General features: G+C 36.6%; 1 protein-coding gene across 1 annotated transcript in view; it reads right to left on the bottom strand.

The window, feature by feature from the left end:
* The window catches only part of LOC149554315 (translocon-associated protein subunit alpha-like), a 135,540-nt gene that overhangs the window by 86,955 nt on the left and 26,780 nt on the right, over positions 1-21,805 (bottom strand). The window contains exons 2-4 of the mRNA XM_089828430.1: positions 11,738-11,908; positions 11,535-11,585; positions 11,097-11,185 (exon numbers count right to left, since the gene is read on the bottom strand). Coding sequence (XP_089684556.1) covers positions 11,097-11,185; positions 11,535-11,585; positions 11,738-11,908 — 311 coding nt within the window. The remainder of the gene's footprint in view (positions 1-11,096; positions 11,186-11,534; positions 11,586-11,737; positions 11,909-21,805) is intronic.

The raw sequence follows: 21,805 nt of genomic DNA, 5'->3' as shown, positions 1-21,805 counted from the left end.
GTCATGAATGCAACATGTTAATCATGCTATCCATCTTATCCAATCTTTAGAATACTCCTCCAAGGGAACACCATCAACATTCATGCTAACAATCTCCCTCTTTGGTATTGATGACAACATAGATGAGAAACATCTAAGTTCTGAAAATACCAAATCAAACTCTGTTGTTGTTGCTCTCTTCTTTTCAAATCCTCTTCATCAATCAAATCTGAAACTCACAAGAACATTGTTATGTTTGTGCTTCCGCATTCTTAGGATCGACATCAATTGTTCATACTTGTAACTCACTAGAACAACTCTCTGTTCGTGTTTTCTCATTTTGTACATGCATGGAAATCAATTGTTCACAACTTCTCCCTTATTGACATCAATTACTCTCAATACCAATTCTCTCCCCCAGTGTGCTAGAGGATGTTTTGCCTCATTCTCCATCTACAACATTTTCCCCCCATATATAGGATATGTTGTTCATACAATCTCTCCCCCATTGACATCAATGACAAAGGCTTTATTATGTCAATCATTTTCTTTAGTCTTCAACCAGCTCAAGTGTCCAGAGACACTATTTTATACCATCTATCAAAAGTCCTTGATGACTTTGCTCATCATAGATACTCCCCCATCCAAGAAGCATCAACATTCAGTTCAAATAAACAAAAGTGCTTTGTATCACTGGACTGATGCACTTTTTTGCATCATCTACTGAAAAGTAGGCAGGGGCATAACCCCATGCATACCTAGCAAATGCTCAAATGTATTTTTTGGCAAAGGCTTCGTAAAGATGTTTGCAATCTACTCCTCTGTATTCACATACTTTAGTCTGATTTCTTTCTCTAAAACTCTCTCTCAAAATATGATAATGGATATATGCTTAGTCTTAGAATGCAACACAAGATTCTTAGACATACTGTACTTGTGTTATCACAATGTATGATAACAAGTTCTAAAAACTCTATCCCAATGTCCTTCAGCATTTGTTCATCCACATAATCTGATTACAATTCTTTGTTGCTGCTACATCGTCAGCATCTGCTGTACTCTATGAGATACTGTCTTGTTTCTTGCTCAGCCAAGAAACTAGTCTTCCTCCAAGAAAAAATGCTCCACCGTTGGTGCTCTTTCTGTCATCCATACTGCCTACCCAATTTGCGTCAGTATATGCACATAAAGTAAAATCGCTTGATCTGTCATACCACAAACCAAAATCAGGTCTACCCTTCAATAATCTGAATATTCTCTTTACTATTACATAATGTGCTTCTCTAGGATCTGCTTGAAATCTTTCTAACATACCAACTGCATTTTCTATATCTGGTCTAGTGTGAGTTAGATATTTGCAAACCTCCAATCATGGATCTATACTTCTTCTACTCAACTACAGGTGTCTCATCTTTGCTAGATAACGTGTGACCAGTTATCATAGTTGTACCAACAGGCTTACAACTTTCCAGGACAAAACTTTTCAACAAGTCTTTTAAATACTTAGTCTGTGATAGAAAGATACCATCATTGTTCTGCACAATCTGTAGACCTAAGAAGAATTTCATCTAACCAATCATACTCATCTCAAATTCACTCTTTATCTCATTAGCAAATTTGTCACTTGCTTCATCATTTCCCCCAAAGATTATGTCATCCACAAATATCACAATAATCAATAATCCATTCTCAATCTCTTTCAAATACAAATTACTATTTGTCGTACCTTTAGCAAATCCCAACTTTGCCAAATACTTGTCCAATCTCACATACCAGGGTTTAGGTGCTTATTTAACCATACAATGCTTTCTTTAATTTGCATACCATGTCATTATCTTCTATGAAAGGAAATCCTTCAGGCTGCTCAATGTAAACTGCTTCAAGTTCTCCATTCAAAAACATTAACTTTACATCCATCTAATACACTTTGAACTTCTTACTTGTTGCATAAGCCAAGAACATTCCTATTGCTTCAATTCTGGCAACAAGGGCAAATGTCTCTTCATAATCTATACCTTTTTGCCATGAATATCCCTTGCATACCAATCTTGATTTATTTCTTACAACCTCACCTTGTTCGTTCATCTTGTTTCTGAAAACCCATTTAGTTCCTATAACATTCTTGTCTTTAGGTCAAGGAACCAATTCCCATGTCTCATTCTTCACAATCTGATCTAGTTCTTCCTTCATTGCTTGAATCCGATGCTCATCCTTGCATGACTCATCTGCACTCTTTGGTTCAACTTGAGAAATTAAACACAGTTCTTCACATACTTTGTTTCTTCTCATAACTCTTTTTTCTTTGCTTCCAATGATCTGATTAGCAGGGTGATTATTTGTCAAATTCCTGTTAGGTGTAAGCGTTATTGTCTCAACTTTTACTTCTCTAGGTTCAAATCTTGGTTCTTCTCTTTGTTCAACAATTTGAACATCATTTTGCAAATCATTGTTATTCTCAATTAAAACTTCAACATTTTCTATAACAAGTTTGGGATTATCTTCTTCTTCATCAAAGTTATAATCCAACATTCTTTCTTTAACTCCAAACTTTTCATTCACTTTTACATTTGTGCACTCAACAATACTCTTAGTTCTTTGATTAAAACATCCATAAGCTTTTTTTTCAATGAATAACCAAGGAACATAGCTTCATCACTTCTTGCATCAAACTTACCAATATCATGATCTCTTTTTATGTAACATTTACTTTCAAAAATTCTGAAATACTTTATTAAGAGTGCATGTCCAAACCATAATTCATAGGTAGTCTTATTTGTACCTTTTCTAATCTGCACTGTGTTCATTGTGTATACTACTGTATTGACTGCTTCTCTCCAAAATGTCTTGGATACGTCATTCTCAAACATCATGGCTCTTGTTGGTTCTATTACAGACTTGTTTCTTCTTTCAATAATCCCATTTTGCTCAAAGGTCTTAGGTGCTGACAGTTGTCTCTTGATGCCATTTACTTCACAAAAGGTGTTAAACTCATTTGAGGTGAACTCTCCACCTCTATCTGATCTTAAACATTTTATCTTTACTCCAGATTCATTCTCAACTCTGTTCTTAAACAACTTGAACTTTTCAAATGCCTCAGACTTTCCTTTAAGAAATGCTACCCACATCATCCTAGTGAAATCATCAACAAAAATCATAAAGTACCTTTCACCATAGAATCCTCTTGTTCTGGTAGGACCACTCAAATCTGTATGAACAATCTCCAATATTTCCATGGTACTAAACTTCTTGCTAGGAAAGGAAACTATCTTCTTCTTAGCCATAACACATTCTTTGCACACAACATTAGTAGGCTTCATAATTCTAAGTAAATCTGTGACAACAAATGTCCTACTAGCCTTCACAATATTATCAAAGTTTATATGACAAAATTTTCTATGCCATAACCAATTGTTATCCACCTTTGCAATCAAACAAGTCATCTCTGTAGGGTTCAATTGAAAAACATTACCTCTGGAACTTGTACCAGTGCCAATCAACTTACCATCGCTATCCTTGATAATGCATGTCTTCTCTATGAATTGTAACTAATAACCTTTATCAACCAACTGTCCAACACTCAATAGGCTATGCTTCAATTCATCAACAAAATAGACATCATCAGTGTTAGTCTTTCCATCAAGAGTAATACATCCTATTCCCTTGATATGACAAGTTGCATGGTTACCAACTCTGACAATCCCTCCATCATGATTACTGAACCTAACAAACTTATTCATGTCTCCAGTCATATGATGCGAACAACCACTATTATTGAACTTAACAATTAGAAGCATAATGACCAAATTGATTACATGACCACCATTTAAAAATTCTCTTACCATCTGGTTCTCTCCTTACAAGCAAGGCAATTCCTTCTTCAATTCTTCTATACTCCTCAAATTCTAAATCTGTTGCTACTAGCATAGTCTCCACTAGTGCTTGCACTTCTTGATAAAGAAGGATGAACACTTAATGCACTAAAGGTTGTTTCCACTCTAGGCAAATCTCCAGATTGCTTTAAGCTTGCTTCTGCTACTTCCAATCTTCCAAGTAGTATCTCTCTAGTAAACTTCTTAGTGCAAGGTATAACTAGCTCCATCATCTACACTATTTGCTTGAATGATGATGTTTAGGATTTTCCAAATAATCTCATCTTCAGTTTTAGATCCATTGCAAGACTTAATTTCTTTTAAAAAATTTGAGATTCTACCAATATAGCTTCTTACAAATTCATCTTCCATCATCTTAGCATCTTGAAATAAACATATCCAATTTTGTAATGTGATTCTTTTAGCATGCACATCACCTTCAAATGTAGTTTCTAAAGCTTTCCAAATTCCATGAGATGTTTCTAAGGATTTTTACCTGAATATATTCATTTTCAAGAAGAGCTAACAATAATACTTCTCTGGCAAGCATATTGCACATAAATAGATCTCTTTCAGCTTCACGACAATCCTCAAGTTTGCTTTCCTCCACAATCTTGTTTCTATTCTTTGTCATCGGCCAATACCCTGGACCCATACCTAGCAAATGAGTTTTCACCTTATCTTTCCAACTGTCATAGTTAACTCCATCGAATTTAGGACTTTCTTTTCTGCAGTGACCTGCCATTGATCTCCTTAAGTTGTTAAGATTTTCCTTCAAGTACTTGATGCTCTGATACCAATTGTTAGAAAGTAAAATCTACCAAGATAACAGAGAGGGGGAGGGGGGAACTAGTTATCCAGCTATTAAAACATTTATCAACCTTATTAATCCTTAACCATGTGAACAATATAATCAGCAACCATAAGAAGATACACATACACAATAACACCAGATATGTTAACAAGGAAAACCCTTGATTAGAGGGAAAACCCTAGTGGGGATGGTACCCACAAAATGATGTATTAATATAAAAGTTACTTGTAAGAGGATGGACTCTGTTAGGAGCCAATGAAATACATTCAGTACATATCAATTCTTGTTAGGAGACTTTGAATCCCTGTTAGGAGTGGTGACAACCCTTTTAGGAGTGGTAGAAGGTAGAAGGACCCACTATGACAAGACCACCGGACTCACTGTCCATCTAATCTTTGTATTATTCCTTGCAAAATAATAGAAATGAATAACTTGAACTCCTCTGTCCTCTTGACCAAACCAAACCTCTTCCAAATCTTAATACCAAATCTTTCGCTTCACATACAAATAATCCCTTGGATCACTTAATCGCATTTACCAAGTACTTCGCATATCACATGCTTAATACAATGGCATTCACACACACAAGGAAAATAATCTTCCTTTATACCATATCCTCAAAATAATTCCTTGAGTCAACCTTGAGGCTTTCCCAATTAATTATAAGTGGACCTCATTAAGATAAACAATCATCTTACAATTACACAAAATTGTCAGCTCACAGACTTTATGACTTCTCACGCGTGCGACCTCTGACCTCACGTACTCACTGACATCATCATCAGGTTGTCTTCTGTCACTGTCTAACTTCGCTCATCACAATTCTATCCCTATTAAGAGATACAATCCAAACATCAGAAACCACTTCTTTGGTACTCAGTTTGCACACTGTCCTCTATAATTCATGAATAACTCTCGCATGTCTTCGACTCTCTATACACGCACTTGTCCACTTCATGAAAACACAATGTAGAATATGTTCTCAACTACACATGACCTAGTCATCAATATAAAATCCATATGACCTCCTTCGTCTGCTACTCTGCCAATCTTCATAGAAACAATACTATGTTGACATCAATGACAAACACGGTCATGAATGCAACATGTTAATCATGCTATCCGTCTATCCAATGCTTAGGATACTCCCCCAAGAGGATACCATCAGCATTCATGCTAACAAGTTGGTACAAACGAGGGTGAATCATGATTGGAAACAAAATATTTTCTCTGCGGAGATAGGAGGTTGCAAGTTCACAATTGACTTGCGAACATAGATAGTGAGTGAAGACTTGGCATCCTCGTTTGATTGTGAAGTGGAAGAAGAAGATGATGAAAGGAAGAAAAGCATGGAACTTAATAAGGAGGGGGTTCTTGAACTAGAGGGATGCCCTGATGATGATGTGGATTCATTAAATGGGCACTTCCATTGGCAAATGGAAGACTATAGGTGTTTCTGAGTTGCAACATGTTAGAGGTAGATGACGGAAATGAGGAAGAAAATAATTCCTTCCCAAAAGAGTATGAAGAATATAAGGGGAGGCACCGATGGATTAAACACCGGCTATGCATTTGATAAAGAAAAACCCATCAAATATGAAGAACCTTTGGTAAAGGCAATAAATCTAGGGGACGAAGCCAATACTAAGAACATCTTTGTCGGTGATGACTGGAACCCTATGTTAAAGCAGTGACATCTAAGATATTTCTGGAATACAAGGACGTATTTGCTTGGACGTATAAGGATCTCAAAGGAGTTCTGCCTGAATTATAGGTCTATTGGATTTCACTCATATAAGGAGTCATGCCTCTACGAAAGTGACCATACCGAAGGAGCAAGAATTATGTCGTACGGGTCAATGAGGAGATTGCACGAATGCTCAAGCGAGTATCATATTCTGTGTACAAACAAGCGAATAGGTGTCTCCTATTGTAATCTCACTGAAAAAGGATACCAACCAAATATAGATGTGTGGATTTTCGCTACCTAAATGTAGTAACCATTAAAGACCCATTCCCCATACTATTCACCTATAGTATTCTAAAGGAAGTTGTTGGACACGAGATCTACTCATTCATGGATGGATTTTTGGCTACAAACAGATATCCATTGCAGAAGAGGATAAGTTAAAAACCCTTCGTGGTAGAAGATGGAGACTATGTACAATCAGATGCCTTTCGAACTATGTAACGCTCCAGAAAACATTCCAAAGGATCATTTTCCACATCTTCAACAAGATGTCAATTGGGAACTTTAAGGCATTCCTAGACGATTGGTCCATATTCAACGCAGAGGACACACATTTGGTATCCCTAAGGGAGTGCATGGAAAGATGTCGATGGGCCAGGTTAGCACTGAACCCTAAAAAGTGCAAATTCGTGGTCCCTCAAGGGAAACTACTGGGGCATATAGTATGCAAAACGGGATTGAAGACAAATATAGATAAAGTCCGAGTAATTTTAAGAATGGAACCTCCCACAAACGTAACCGGAATAAAGTCTTTTCTGGGACACATTGGATACTATAGAAGATTTTTTTTTTAATCTGCTCAGGTGTCCTACCCACTGGACAAACTAACTCGGAAGGGGGAGCCCTGATGAATGTATTGTCACTAATGTCAAAGGATTTCATGAGAATGAATAAAACTACCAAGGTTAGCTTCAACAATGTCAAAGGTCTTCAAATATATGTCATTGATCTCAAAGTCAAAGACAACCAGGAGATGCACTTACATATGAGAATACATATATTACAAGACATTGGAATTATAGTGATCATATGAACATGTACCTTTTATAAATCTGGCATAGAATGGAATGGATAAAAAGCAGAATTTTCCATTGTAGATAAATACATATTAAGAAAAGAATAATGAGTTTAATATGGAAAGAAGTATTCTGATAAGACACTTGACTCACTGGAGATTACAAGACAATGAAGTCTGAGATGTGCAGCAACATATCATATTCAGCCGAAAGAAAATGAAACTGAGACTGCATATTTACATGATGAAGAAAGGACATAGTTTGGAGAAGTCAATGTAAGCTACTAATTATAAACAGTGACTTCTAGATCATATTGAGCAGTCATTAAAGTCATAGTCATGAAGGAACGACTTTGTGAAGAGCTACAACAAATAAGTGGCATAGCTTGGTCATATTCAAGATTAGCATCAAGCAATAAGTTCAGGTTTATGGAGTTCTTTACATTGGCTGGAATGTATAATTGATAGCAATGCATTTGATTATAATATTAAAATATTGAGAACGATACATCTATATGAAGTGTTTACAAATACTACTTTAGAACAATGATTGGCTTCATATATTGTGCTACCGATACCATTTATCACAAGTGATGATGAAGAAACAACAGTCAGGGAAGAAAGAAGCATACATCACGACAAATTTGAGATAAAGGTAGTCACAATGAGTGTACAAAGATGCAGAGTTTAGGGATAATGGTCAGTGATGAACATATGTACCTGCGGTATCATGATAAGATGTCATCGATGATTGTTATAAAGACAAACTCGACACCTATGGAGAGCAGTGATAGACAAAAATGTGATGGCCATTCAAAGGCTATCAAAGAAGCGATCCTGAAGATAAACTTATATCGTAAACGGCATATATTAATTATAATATAATCCGCAAGTGCATAGATTATAAAAAGGAATGAAGGTGCGATGAAGAAAAAATAACATTTGTATATGCAACGACATGATGACTGTAGTTCCAGCATTTACATTCAATTATGCAATAAGTCAACAGAGCCACGATGGTCTTAGATATAACAGAACTGGTGTGAAAGATTGAGATCACTGATAGAAGTAAGGGCAAACAATGTGAAAGCATATACGCCATGGTTCATAAAAGACAAATGGACATATATATTTGCATTGAGAACTTCCAGATTTACAATATCACATGGAATGTAGCCAGAACCCGTCAAGTGGCAAGCAATTAGTTTTTCTGAGCATATACGCATAGGAAATCTATAAGGAGGACTCCACATCATGATTACAAATTGCAAAAGGATTCACTCGACAGAGGGTGTCATCGTCTTGAAGATCTACAATAAACCACAAAGGGCAAAAGCTTCATTGAATCATGATGAGAAATTAATAATGCTGACTACACAGTTAATAAGGAAATGCATAAGAATTATCCACATTGAAACATCAAGGAGTTTTCCATAAAGCAAACATACACAGACAATCATAAAGTATTGCAGGAGCCTGAGAATGGATTATTCTATTGATTGATATATTAAAGAAATGACAGTATCCACGCTGAGGAAAAAAATGACAGTATTTAGAGTAATGACAACAATGAAAGACATGGTGCCAGTCTGAATTGAATTCCATCCATATGCAGTGTTGTCGAGTTTCTAGAAGTGTCGACAGTTTGAAAATAGGGAGTATGCGGTGGATTTTATGGTTATGGCAGTCAATAAACTCGATCCTAAATTAACACTTAGACTGTGAATGACAGATTATTCGGGCATTCAAAAAACAGTATGCTATTGAAGTAAGATAAAACCTATGCATACGGAAACACAAAAGAGTTCTATTATTAAGCAGCCTCTCGATAAATACATATTAATAAAAGATGAAAGTTTCTATACACAAACATAATAATATGATTAAGAGAATTCAAATTGAAGAGTTGCGATTACCATTAAAGAACAAGGTTTAATTTATTTTTAAAAGAGGAGATATTACTTTCATTGAAAACTCATAACTACAAATGTGTGAGATATAAATATAAATTATTTAATTTTGCAAGAAAATAGAAAGTGGACCAGAAAATTTGTGATGAGAATAAACAGCAGTCAGATTTGAGAGTCAGAGAATGAGAAGAGAGCAGATTGAAAATAAAGTATAATAAAAAGAAAAAGAATGAGATTAGAAGTCAGTAGTCTGGAAATGATAAGAAATAAAAATATTTATAATTTATATATTCTTCATAGAAGTGAAGAGCGAGCAAAGGAAGTGGAATGGCAATATATATATATATATGTATGTATAGAAACACATATACATAATTAGATCTTTCATCTAATTTATATACCTATCACAGAGAGGAATACAAAGTATTAAGAAGGGGTAAAAAGAATATATATAGTTAGATTGTAAAATCTCATTTGTATATGTATATAAGTAGTGAGGATAAAGATTATTTATATATATCTTCATTTAAGGATGACTTCTGAAGAAAAGAGAGTGTGTGTGTGTGTGTGTGTATATATATATCCAAAGATAAGAAGAAAAGAAGCGTGTAATAATCAAAGTATCCATCATCAGTTGAGCAAGCAACTTTAACAAGTGGAAAAGAAGTTTTTGTGTTGTGGGTCAGTGCTTGCGAAGACAAGTATAAGGGGTCGGTGCTTCCAATAGGTCGGTGCCTGCAAAGTGTGGGAGTTGGAGCTTCCAGTGAGTCAGTGCTCATAAACATAGGGGTTGGAGCCTCTAGTAGGTCGTAGCCTACAAAACATTGTAAAAGATTAAATTTATATAAAAAGCATTTAATAGCCGTGGTTTTGTTCCACATTGGGTTTCCACGTAAATCATTGTGTTAATGTGTTCATGTGCATAATTGTTCATTTCAACATTTAAAGTTAATTGTTTGGAATAAAGTTTAAAATTGCAAAAGTTGTTAATATACTGATTCACCCCCACTCTCAACATATTTGTGTGTTCTTCAAGCCCTACATATGGGAAATAGAACAAGACGAGGCATTCGGAGAACTGCAAGTGAGACTGGTACGAGCACCTATCCTACCTACCCGAACTGGGATAAAGAATTTCATGTGCACGTGGACGCATCGAACTTTGCAATCAGGGCAACTCTGGCACAAACGAGTGACCATGGGTTAGATCACCTCGTTTATTTTGCTAGTCAGCTACTGTCAAAAGCCGAAAAATATTATAGTACAATAGAAAAGGAAGCACTCAAAATGGTGTACGTCGTGCCCCAATCCAAAGGCATAATGCATACATATAGTGTCCAAGGGGATGCAAGGTGAACCATCGCATCCGTGTAACTCCCTCAGACAAACCAATTGCCTAACTACCCAATTTCCCGACAAGAAGATATTGCACAAGTAACAACTTGTCGTAGATCAGAAGTGCTTACACTCTAATTCATCTCGATGTCCACATCCCTATAGAAATGATGAAATATGTTCCCGACCCTTAGAGTGTGTCATTAAATAATACTGGTTAAAATTGAAACAAAAAAATCAATTGCTTTCTTAAAGATGCAATGGAAATAGGATAACAAGGATTGTAATCTGCACAGAAACACATATTTCTATTAAGAATCTATAAATAAAACTACAAGCAAACAAGTAAAACAGAATTCATGGACAGAAAATATGGTAAGATGTGATAGAAAAAATAATGTAGTTCACAAGAACAGGAATTTACCTTCAGTGTAAGGTTCTGAACGAATAGCTTGTGATCAAATGGCCAATGAATGCTAGCTTTCATGGAATGCACCTTTAATGGCACTTCAGCTGTATTTTTTAACAAAAGAAAAGATAGTTTTGATATTTCCACAAATACAAAACAAATTACTAAGAGTACAATCAAGCTAACTGAGCAGCTATCTAAAGTATGTAAAGGTGTCTCCACAAGCCTGATATGATTGCAAAGCCATTTCCTTCTATGTGAAATTTTAAAAATATACAAAGGGATTTAGGATAAAAAATATCAGACAGGTAAATTATTAATCTCTTGACCACGAGGAGAAAACATATAAAATAAAAACTTGAGCAACATAAACATAGTAAACAAAAAAGGAATATATGTTCATCAGTTACGAAAGAAAAGTTAAAACAACCACCATTTGTGAAGCCAGCTTACCATCATTATTTACACCAACAAGTAACTCTGTTTCTTCTCCTGCTGGAATTGCTGCAAGACAGACTTGGACCTCAGGGTTTTTTTATAAGTGACAGTGATACAAAATATAAGTTTTATGAACGTACAGCACATATATTAATTCAAATTTAAATAAAATATTGGAAAAAAGTGGTGTGTCCAGAAAGATCCATTTATCAAGGTACATTTATCAGAGCTCTTTGGGAAAAAACAAACTGTAACTACTCCAGGCGCTGTTCCAAGGACTGTATCCCCAAAGTCTTGGACACCATCTCCAACAATCCCAAGCTCCCCTCCGTCTTCTATGACATCAGTCCCTTCTACTTCACTAGATGATGCTACCTGCCATATGCCAACTATACATGCAAAAGTTAGCTCAGATGTTATAGAACAAGATCAAAGTTTATAGACTATCTGGACAACTAAGTAACAAAATCAAAAAATAATATTTTTGTCCATTGAAACTTGTTAGTGAAATAGGATCTGTAACTTGTAATAGCACTTGTGAATATTTTATGTGTTTTTCAAGCTACTATATGAATGAATATATATGTAAAATAAAGAGGCATGTCTCTCGAAGAGACATGTCTCTTGAAGAGACATGTCTCTTTAACATATTAACTCACATTAGTTATAGTTATAACACAAGTAATATATCCTCAATATATATATATATATATATATATATATATATATATATATATATATATCACTCTTAATATAAGTTAACTATTCCATTTATAATATTTGTCATATATTATATATCCATATATGTAATATAATTTATCCAACAGAATTATAACATTAACACTCCCTCTTAATGAAAAAGGATAAAACACATAGATATTACACCATAGTTAATATTTCAAAAATAACACATATAGGAAATCTTTGATCAGAAGATTCCTAGAATATGATATCATGTAAGTATTGTTTTTTTTAATAAATGGAACACTTAGCACTCATTGGATCTAGGTGATGCTCACAGGGGTGAAGAGGTCACCCATCCCAGTAGTACTCCAGCCTGAGTGCGCTTAACTACAAAGTTTCCTCCATGGTTAAACCCAAAGCTCTGATACCATGTTAGTGAAATAGGATCTGTAACTTGTAATAGCACTTGTGAATATTTTATGTGTTTTTCAAGTTACTATATGAATGAATATATATGTAAAATAAAGAGGCATGTCTCTTTAACATATTAACTTACATTAGTTATAGTTATAACACAAGTAATATATCCTTAATATATATATTATAATTATTATATAACAATATATATAATAAGATATATATATATATATATATCACTCTTAATATAAGTTAACTATTCCATTTATAATATTTGTCATATATTATATATCTCATATATGTAATATAATTTATCCGACAGAATTATAACATTAACACTCTCTCTTAATGAAAAAGGATAAAACACATAGATATTACACCATAGTTAATATTTCAAAAATAACACATATAGGAAATCTTTGATCAGAAGATTCCTAGAATATGATATCATGTAAGTATTGGCCTATCAAAATATCAGCATATGATATTCACCAATTACTATTTGATATCATATCTGGTAACATGAGCATTGGCCTATCAGAATATCAATCAAATGATATTCACCAAATACTCTGAGTAATGGCCTATTCGAACATCAACTAAATGATATCCACCAAGTACTCAATGTGGTATTGGCCTATCAAAATATCAAGGCAAGATATACACCAAGTACCGAAAATATATCTATACAAGCAACTTGTAGATAATCAAATTAATGATATCAACCGCCTAGTTGTTGATTTATAAGATAAAGCCTTTACATGAAACAATTTCGAAAAAATGAATCATGCTACAAGTTATTGTAAGGACGTCACTTTACAACAACTTCTCCTAATATAAGTGATAATCATTTAGAAGTCGTCACTTCTTCATGATGTACATAGGGGACAGGCTCATACATGAATGACATAAAAATTTCACATGAAGTCTCCATGAATACTGTCATGTGGTGTTGTCACAACATTCACCATAAAACATATCAGAGAATAAGGTTTCTCCCTCTTAGTTTGATATCAACTTTTCTAACCTCTTAGCACAAGGTTCTCTCTAATGAAGTATCAAACTTCCTCTAAATCTATTATCATCCTTCTAACCTCTTGGTAGCGAGTCATGTCATGCTTCCTTAGTTCAATGGTTATCCTAATAGCATAAGGCCTTGCAATCTACATACATGAAGCTAGAGAATCCATCTCACCATGGTTTACTCCCTCTGAATCAATACAATGAAGATTGTCAAAAGTTTAACCAAAGAATATCTTATATCTGCTCCCTCTCTTTGTCCAAAGTTGTCTCTAATGAACTTCTTTTCCTCCTTAGATTATTCAAGAATGAAACATTTCCTTAAAGATGGTTCACGTGGCAATGGAACATTGTTTATTATATTTCCCTCCACAATGTAAAATTCTCACTGTTATGCCATCAAACAATTTTATTTTTATTTTTATTTTCACATCAAATATGATAGGCTCCTTTCTGTTCTTCTTTTTCTTCTCTACAAGGAATCATCCCTGGGGATCAAGGAAAAGAACAAGAGCATAATAAAGAAAATAACTCTTATGCATGAATATAGTTAAGAGATTGACTACGATATGAAAATAAGATTAGTATTCAATACTTATCTCAAGATGCTCATTAACATCCTTCCTAATGCAGTTTGTATCTTTCTTCTTTCCCTTTTGTAATGTATTTTTAAATAATTCCTCATTGTCCTTTAATAGCTAGAAGGGGAGTACCCATTTCCAAAGAAAGAAAAAAAAAAACATGTCTATACATGAAGATATATATGTAGCCTGTATGCAACACGCGAGAAAAATCTTGGCTATATGTGAAGACCCGTTGTTCTATAATGATCTTAAGCCATCTCTCCTTGATAGAAAATGTTGAATAAAGACTTCAATGGTTCAATAATCACCTCATCCAAGAACATAGTTATCATCACATCTACTTAATTTCTTTTATATTTCATTTACCCTTGTCATTGTTGATATCAAAAGTTGTTATTGCTAGTCACTACTTACCAAGGCTTGAAGTGTATGTTCCATAAACTTTTCATTAAACATATGTGTCAACCAACATCATGAATAATTCAATATGTATAGTAGTCACTGCTTTTATTTCATGCCATCAATTTGTTTTGAAAACTTTGCCAATTTGGGGATCTTTCTATGACTCGCTTCCTTATCAAAAGTGTATGAATCATTTTCTCATTATGTTGCACCCTCAAAACTGTGACTGGAGTAGCTTCTCATACATCTTGAAATAGCTTGTCATTGTAATTGCAAGTGTTGAGGTTTAGGGATCAACCGAGTATAGTGTCCACGCCCAATGAGTCTCAAGAAGGATGAAACTATGTAGAAGAAGAGTCTTGGATTCACAAAAGATGATGATCAATGCTTTAGTTACTTCAGAATTATCATGGACTTAGAATTGTCAATCATCTTTTACTCCCCATTTATTATTGACCCCTATGCACTGGACACCTCGAGTAAAGCATTAATGTGAGTACACCATCCACATTGCAAGTCACCTCATCGATTCAAAAGGTCAAACCCCACGCGGGTCATCCTCACAAAGATTTAACTACGGAACTGTGAATGATCTACCTAGTGTATTGGCAGACCAAAGTAGCCTATCCCCAACTCGATTTGCATGCTACACTCTTATCACAAATCTACACACAAGCATTGACTGTCGATAGGTGTCAACTTGATTTTTTTTTTTTTTGCAAGAGCTTGAGTTACGATCAAATTAGAGAGCAGAGCAGAGCATAGATCCAATGCACTCAGACTTCATTCAAGATCGACCTACATTTTGGCATTGACGTTGAGCTTCCGACATCTTATCTAAGAAACATCAACAACTTTAGATCTTTGCACATTCTAAACTATAGAGCAAATCACGTGATCTGGCAAGTTTATAAACACCAATGACAACTCTGCCACCATGGAACTTTGTCATTTCAATAGAATTTGGCTCTGAGCATATTTAATGCGTTGACTCCAAATGTTTAAGGCTCATAATAGCATTGCAGACAATTTCATGATTTCCATATAATCATTTTTCTTAAAGCCTTATTTGCTCCATATATTGTGATATGTGAGTTGGGACAATATTATATTATCAAGCCTTTGTTGTTTTTTAAATAAATCATTCTTTGATAGAAACTACTTCCAATAATCATCCATGGAATTGTCTCAAAATATCCTACGTGCCATTAATCGCACTTTGTAATTTTGATCTTTGAAAATGGTTATCGCTACAAGGACTTCCGTCAGAGCATTTTCTAGGTCAGCTTCATTCTTTCATTGCCATGGCTTAAATTATATCGTGTTTAGATAGTTCATGCGATCCTTTTCTCTGTATATGGAATTTATGATACTAGCCATTCTGCAATATTCAAACTATGTAGCATATATCACAGATCATGGTTTAACCAAATCATCTTGAACTTCCTCTTACTAATTGCTACATTAGAGTATCCCATCTTATGTTTCCATCGCTTTTATATGTTCAATCGTGTGAGACCAGGGTAGATTAGTCTTTATATCATGGACAAGATATATTCTTCAAAACCTTCTTTGTTTTCTTGCTAATGACTATAACATTATCACAGATCGTCTTCATCTCGCACAAAATAGGGTGTAAGGGCTTTCACAGATCTGTATGTGTTTTCAAACATTCTCCACAAGATTATGCTTTTTATTCTTTGGCCAGTCATTAGGAAATATAAATTGCATGACAACTCATATCACTATTTATTGGTCAATCTGAAGAACTGCTTGAGATATCATGAATACCGATTTCTAAGCTCTATTATCAAATTTCTCTCCCAAGATTGAAACGTGCTCTGATACCATGTTAGTGAAATAGGATCTGTAACTTGTAATAGCATTTGTGAATATTTTATGTGTTTTTCAAGTTACAATATGAATGAATATATATGTAAAATAAGGAGGCATGTCTCCTGAAGAGACATGTCTCTTTAACATATTAACTTACATTAGTTATAACACAAGTAATATATCCTCAATATATATATTATAATTATTATATAACAATATATATATATATATATATATATATATATATATATATATATATATATATATATCACTCTTAATATAAGTTAACTATTCCATTTATAATATTTGTCATATATTATATATCTCATATATGTAATATAATTTATCTGACAGAATTATAACATTAACAAAACTAAAATGACATAATCAGTCATATTAAATTGTTCCAACTTATCAAATGCTTAGACGTTGGAACATTTTCCTGTGACAAATACAATGATAAACTTTAACTGCCCCCATCTATTGTTTTATTTACAGAAATTGATCGAAATCCATCAAACATTACAGACTAATCAACAAGGTAGATGAATCATCTCATAGCTTGTGAAGGCTTTATTTAAGAGTTGCATGGAGTGATACTTCTAGCATATATGTTAGCTTACCCTCTTTTCTATGATGTTGAATGGTTCACAACACCATGTGGATAGTTTTGTACTTTTCTTTGTATAGAGTATTCAATTGAGCATAGATCCTAATTGTAAGTTAACTTTTCTCACATGGGATAAGCGGATCCAAGATTGATGTCAATGCAATTGGCTCTAGGTTGGGCACTCACCGTATTCATTTTGCATTCATTTAATTGCTCAAGGATTTCTTCTAGCGCTTGAGGACTATAGGCAATACCCTAGTATTGGGACACAATTTGTCGTCAGTAAATATTGTAGCCGACAGGTGTGTGTCAAGGTGTATGTCGTCAATATCAGGAAGGTTTGTGTCAGGATGTATGTTGTTGGTATCGAGAAGGTTCGTGTCAGGATGTATGTCGTCGATATTGGGAAGGTTCGTGTCAGAATGTATGTCGTCGGTATCGAGAAGATTCGTGTCAAAATGTATGTCGTCGGTATCGAGAAGGTTCATGTCAAGATGTATGTCGTCGGTATCGGGAAGGTTAGTGTCAAGATGTATGTCATCAGTATCGGGAAGGTTCTTGTTCTATAGCTAGCATGTTGTATGTAGCCGACGAACACCTTCGAAAAGGTTCCTCGAGATGTATATATACCCCCTTCGAGATCATTGTATTCATCATCATAGCATAATGTAATATCTTTGGCGTATGCGAATAATATAAGAAGTTCTACTATTCTGATCCATTGTCTGTATGCATTGATTTCTTTACCCAATATGGTAAACATTTGGCACCGTCGCCTAATGGACCTGAAAAGGCAGGAGACTGATGACTAATGCCAAATCAGCTGAATAAGAATGAAAAGAAGTTGAAGGAAAAGGACAAAATACGCACAGCACAAGGAAATCTAATTTTGGCACAGCAAGCTGAACGCAGAAGGAGGTTTCAGAAGATTGCCAACGAACACAGAACCGTGGAGGAATTGTTGGAAGAAACTCGACAGCGGGTGGAGTTGGTGGAAGAAGCAAGGGAGGAGTTTTTGAACCTGTATTGTCGAGGGAAGGGAATCCAGACGGAAGAGAATTAACTCGCACGGCTCAGAGTGCCGAGGGAGCAAGAGCGTGGAGTGAACTCTTCGTCCACGATACACTTCCAGAATGGACAGATTCGCTTAACGAAGACCCTTCTTCACCAAAAAGCACAGCTGTTGGAGTACAAAGCGTAGGTGTCGAGATACGAAGCATTGGTGCCGGAGTGCAAACCGTTGGTATCGAGATACAAAGCATTGGTGTCGGAATACAGAACGACAATGTTCCTACACATCCAATAGTAATGGCAGGACCAAAAGAAAAATTGTCAAAATTCGATAGTGATGGAGCAGCCAATCGGATCCGACATTGTAAAACATGTGAAACGATTTGGAGGGCAAATGGCACAACAGATACAAATGAATGGATCCGGCAGTTTCTGGCCACCCTACAGGGTGTTGCAATTGATTGGTTTGCCGATGCAGATCCTCAAAAATTAAACACTTGGGACAACCTTAAGGAGTTTACTGCCGAATTTCAACTACTCCGCGACGACAATGAAATTGTAGCCGAAATATACAACACAAAACAAGGGTAAAATGAAACAGTCAGAGTCTATGCTAGGAAGTTGAAGGACTTGATCAACAAAATGGAGAATAAGCCGGTTGATGGGTTACAGAGAAGATGGTTCATTGAAGGCCTACACCCGAAATTGTCAAAGAAGATGAAGATCGTGCCGCCATTGTCATACACTGAAGCGTACAACCAGGCAATGAACCTAAAAAGTGAGTAGAAGACGAAGAAGAAGAAGAAGAGTAGTTCGTCTGATTCAGATGACGACGCATCTTCAGAAGAGGAGAGTAGTGATGACGAAAAGGACAGCAAGAAGGTCAGCGCCCTTCAAAAGGATATGATTTAGATTATGAAAGAATTCAAGAACATGCAGAAGGAGACCAAAGGAAATGAGCTAGGGTGCACCGAATGCAAGAAAGAAGGCCATACAAAGGGATCTTGTCCGAAGGACCAATTTTGCAAGATTTGTCAGATCATGGGACATTCCACAAAGGAATGCCCATTCAATCTAAAAACATGAGGTCCTCAACAAGTGTTCCTGACACAGGAGGCTTCTGCATCAAGAGGAAGCGGGAACACCAGTACAGAGGGTGCCACGTCCGGAGGATACAAAAATAATCAACGAGGTCAAAATAACAACGGCAACAACAATAATGGTAGCAAGAGTCGAATTCAGTACGATGCAAACAGCAGACCCATTGTTCAATGTCAAGCATGTAATTTGTGGGGTCACTTTGCCCGTGACTGTACAACAGCGAACATACCAAAATTGTTATGCAGATGGTGTGACCCGGTGATCATGAAGATGCTAAGTGCCTGAAGTCGGGAGCAAATTTGATTACCATCGGGACGAACAAAGAGGAGGTTCTAGCCATCACACGGAAGTAAGCGAGAGTATATCCTGACCTGACGGAGGAAAAGAAGACTAGAGGAAGCGAGGGCAAAAATCCAAAAAGCAACGCAGGCAGAGAAGGCACACCTCAAGGACACTACTAGTACCTCCACACGGAACTGCGCAGAACAAAACATCGTACGGAAAATATTACAAACCGAGGTACCCATCAAAATATATGATTTGTTGCTCACTATGCCTCAACTCTGTATAGCACTCACGAACATAGCTCCAACTCCTAAGTTACCAACAAAGCAAGGAAGGGAGGAAAAAGGTGACACAAGTGCAAAAGATCCGATGTTGTTAGCCCTCTCATCCGGACGCCATCTGGCAGTCATCAAAATGGAAATTCTCGGGACTGTTTTGACGGACACAATTGTGGATGGAGGGTCTAGTGTGAATGTGTTACCAGAAGACACCTGAAAGAGGTTGGGACAGCCGATGTTGTGGCCACCTATGTTCCAATTATTAACGGCGGACCAGCAAGGGATCAAACCATTGGGACTCCTAATGGCACAACCAGTCACTATTGGAACACAGTCGTTCCTGCTCGCCTTCGTCGTCATCCCGTTGAAGAGGAGAGGATATGACGCTATTCTAGGTCGAGGATGGCTCATACAAGCAAAGGTTAAGCATGATTGGAAGAAAGATACCCTATCAATGGAGCGCGGAGGCAGAAGATTCATAATTGACCTGCACACACAAATGGTAGGTGAAGAGGCAGCATCGTCGAATTCCGAAGGCAAAGGTGAAGAGGATGACGAAGGGAAGAAGAGAATAAAACCTGATGAAGGAGTATTGAGACTGGAAGGAGGGTCGAGTGACGATGACCTAGACTCGATGAATGGCCTTTTCCATTGGCAGATAGAAGACTAGGAACTCTTTCCAAGTTGTAATATGTTAAGGGTCGACGGAGGTGAGAAAAAAGAGGAAAATGAATGTCCGAAGGAATACAGAGAAGCGGAAGAAGGAAAGGCAGTTATGGCTGAAGCTGAAGGGAAGAACATACAGAATGAACCCAGAAGAAGGAAAGATTCCACCGTACGATCGCACAAAAGGAAAGTGTTACTTCGAACCACAGATATAGCAGAGCCAGCAGTAGAGGGAGGAGTCAATCAAGGAGGCATGCGGGAGCAGGTTCGTCTAGAGGTGATTGGGACGGATGCAATAGTCACCATAGCCAACACTTTGTTAGATGAGGCGATGGATCAGGATGCTGACTTGAGCATTCCAAAAGTGGAACCCCAGGTGTCAGCAGTGGAACCGATGAGCTCAGCGAGTCGGGCGAGTGAGTACTTGAGGCGAAGGCTACTTGCCCCTATTGCCAAAGGTCCTTCCGTTCAGTCGCCCATGAGAGAGCACATGCAATTGGAGTCCATTTGGTCGAATAGTTAGGTAGTCGAGGTATCGGCATCACCAGGGGGGGAGGATCAGAGTGCAGCAGCAGCAGAGAAAGTAGATGGAGGGGTGCAGATGTCAAACCCTCTACCATTAGCAGAAGATAAGGATAAGAATGTTTGTTCTCGTCTTGCTATCATCACAAAGCAGAGCAAGTCTCTGGCAGAGTTGGTGCTTACAGAGAGAAGACGGGCAAAGGCTGGGCAGGAAGCTCAGGATACAGCGAAGAACGCTCGGGAGATGACCGACCAACTTGCCACCCAACAGATTGCATGGGAAGCAGAGCAGACAGCCCTATTAGCACAACTCGAGGAAAGTGCACGAGGGAAGCAGTAGGCAAAATAGCAACTAGCATCAGCGGAGCAACGTTTGGTAGCAGCACTTCCCAAGAAGGACTCAGCAAAGAGGGCTCATGATCAGAAAGAAGCCAAGTGCCAAGAGGTTGCATTGATGCTGAAAGTAGTGGAGGAAAACTCTCAGAGCAGAGCTGATTTGAAGGTGTGGACGGAACAAGTGTATCAGCTTCGACGCGGCCGATCTTCACAGTTTGAGACACAGCCTTCTGGTTCATGATGTCTAAGTCTATGTTCTTTTATGAATAAATGCAATTAGTTATTTTGAGTTTTATTGTGTTGTTGTCCGGAGACGACTTTTCTTTTTGGGGGGGATGATGTCGTTAGTAAATATTGTAACCGACAAGATGTGTGTCAAGATGTATGTTGTCGGTATCGGGAAGGTGCGTGTCAGGATGTATGTTGTCGGTATCGGGAAGGTTCATGTCAAGATGTATGTCGTCGGTATCAGGAAGGTTCGTGTCATGATGTATGTCGTCCGTATCGAGAAGGTTCATGTCAAGATGTATGTCG

Source organism: Cupressus sempervirens, chromosome 5 (genome assembly GCF_028749045.1).
Source record: "Cupressus sempervirens isolate cs-2001-9-10 chromosome 5, ASM2874904v1, whole genome shotgun sequence".
Lineage (NCBI taxonomy): Eukaryota > Viridiplantae > Streptophyta > Pinopsida > Cupressales > Cupressaceae > Cupressus > Cupressus sempervirens.
Note: the sequence above shows the minus strand (reverse complement) of the source record. Positions and strands in the feature narration are given on the sequence as shown.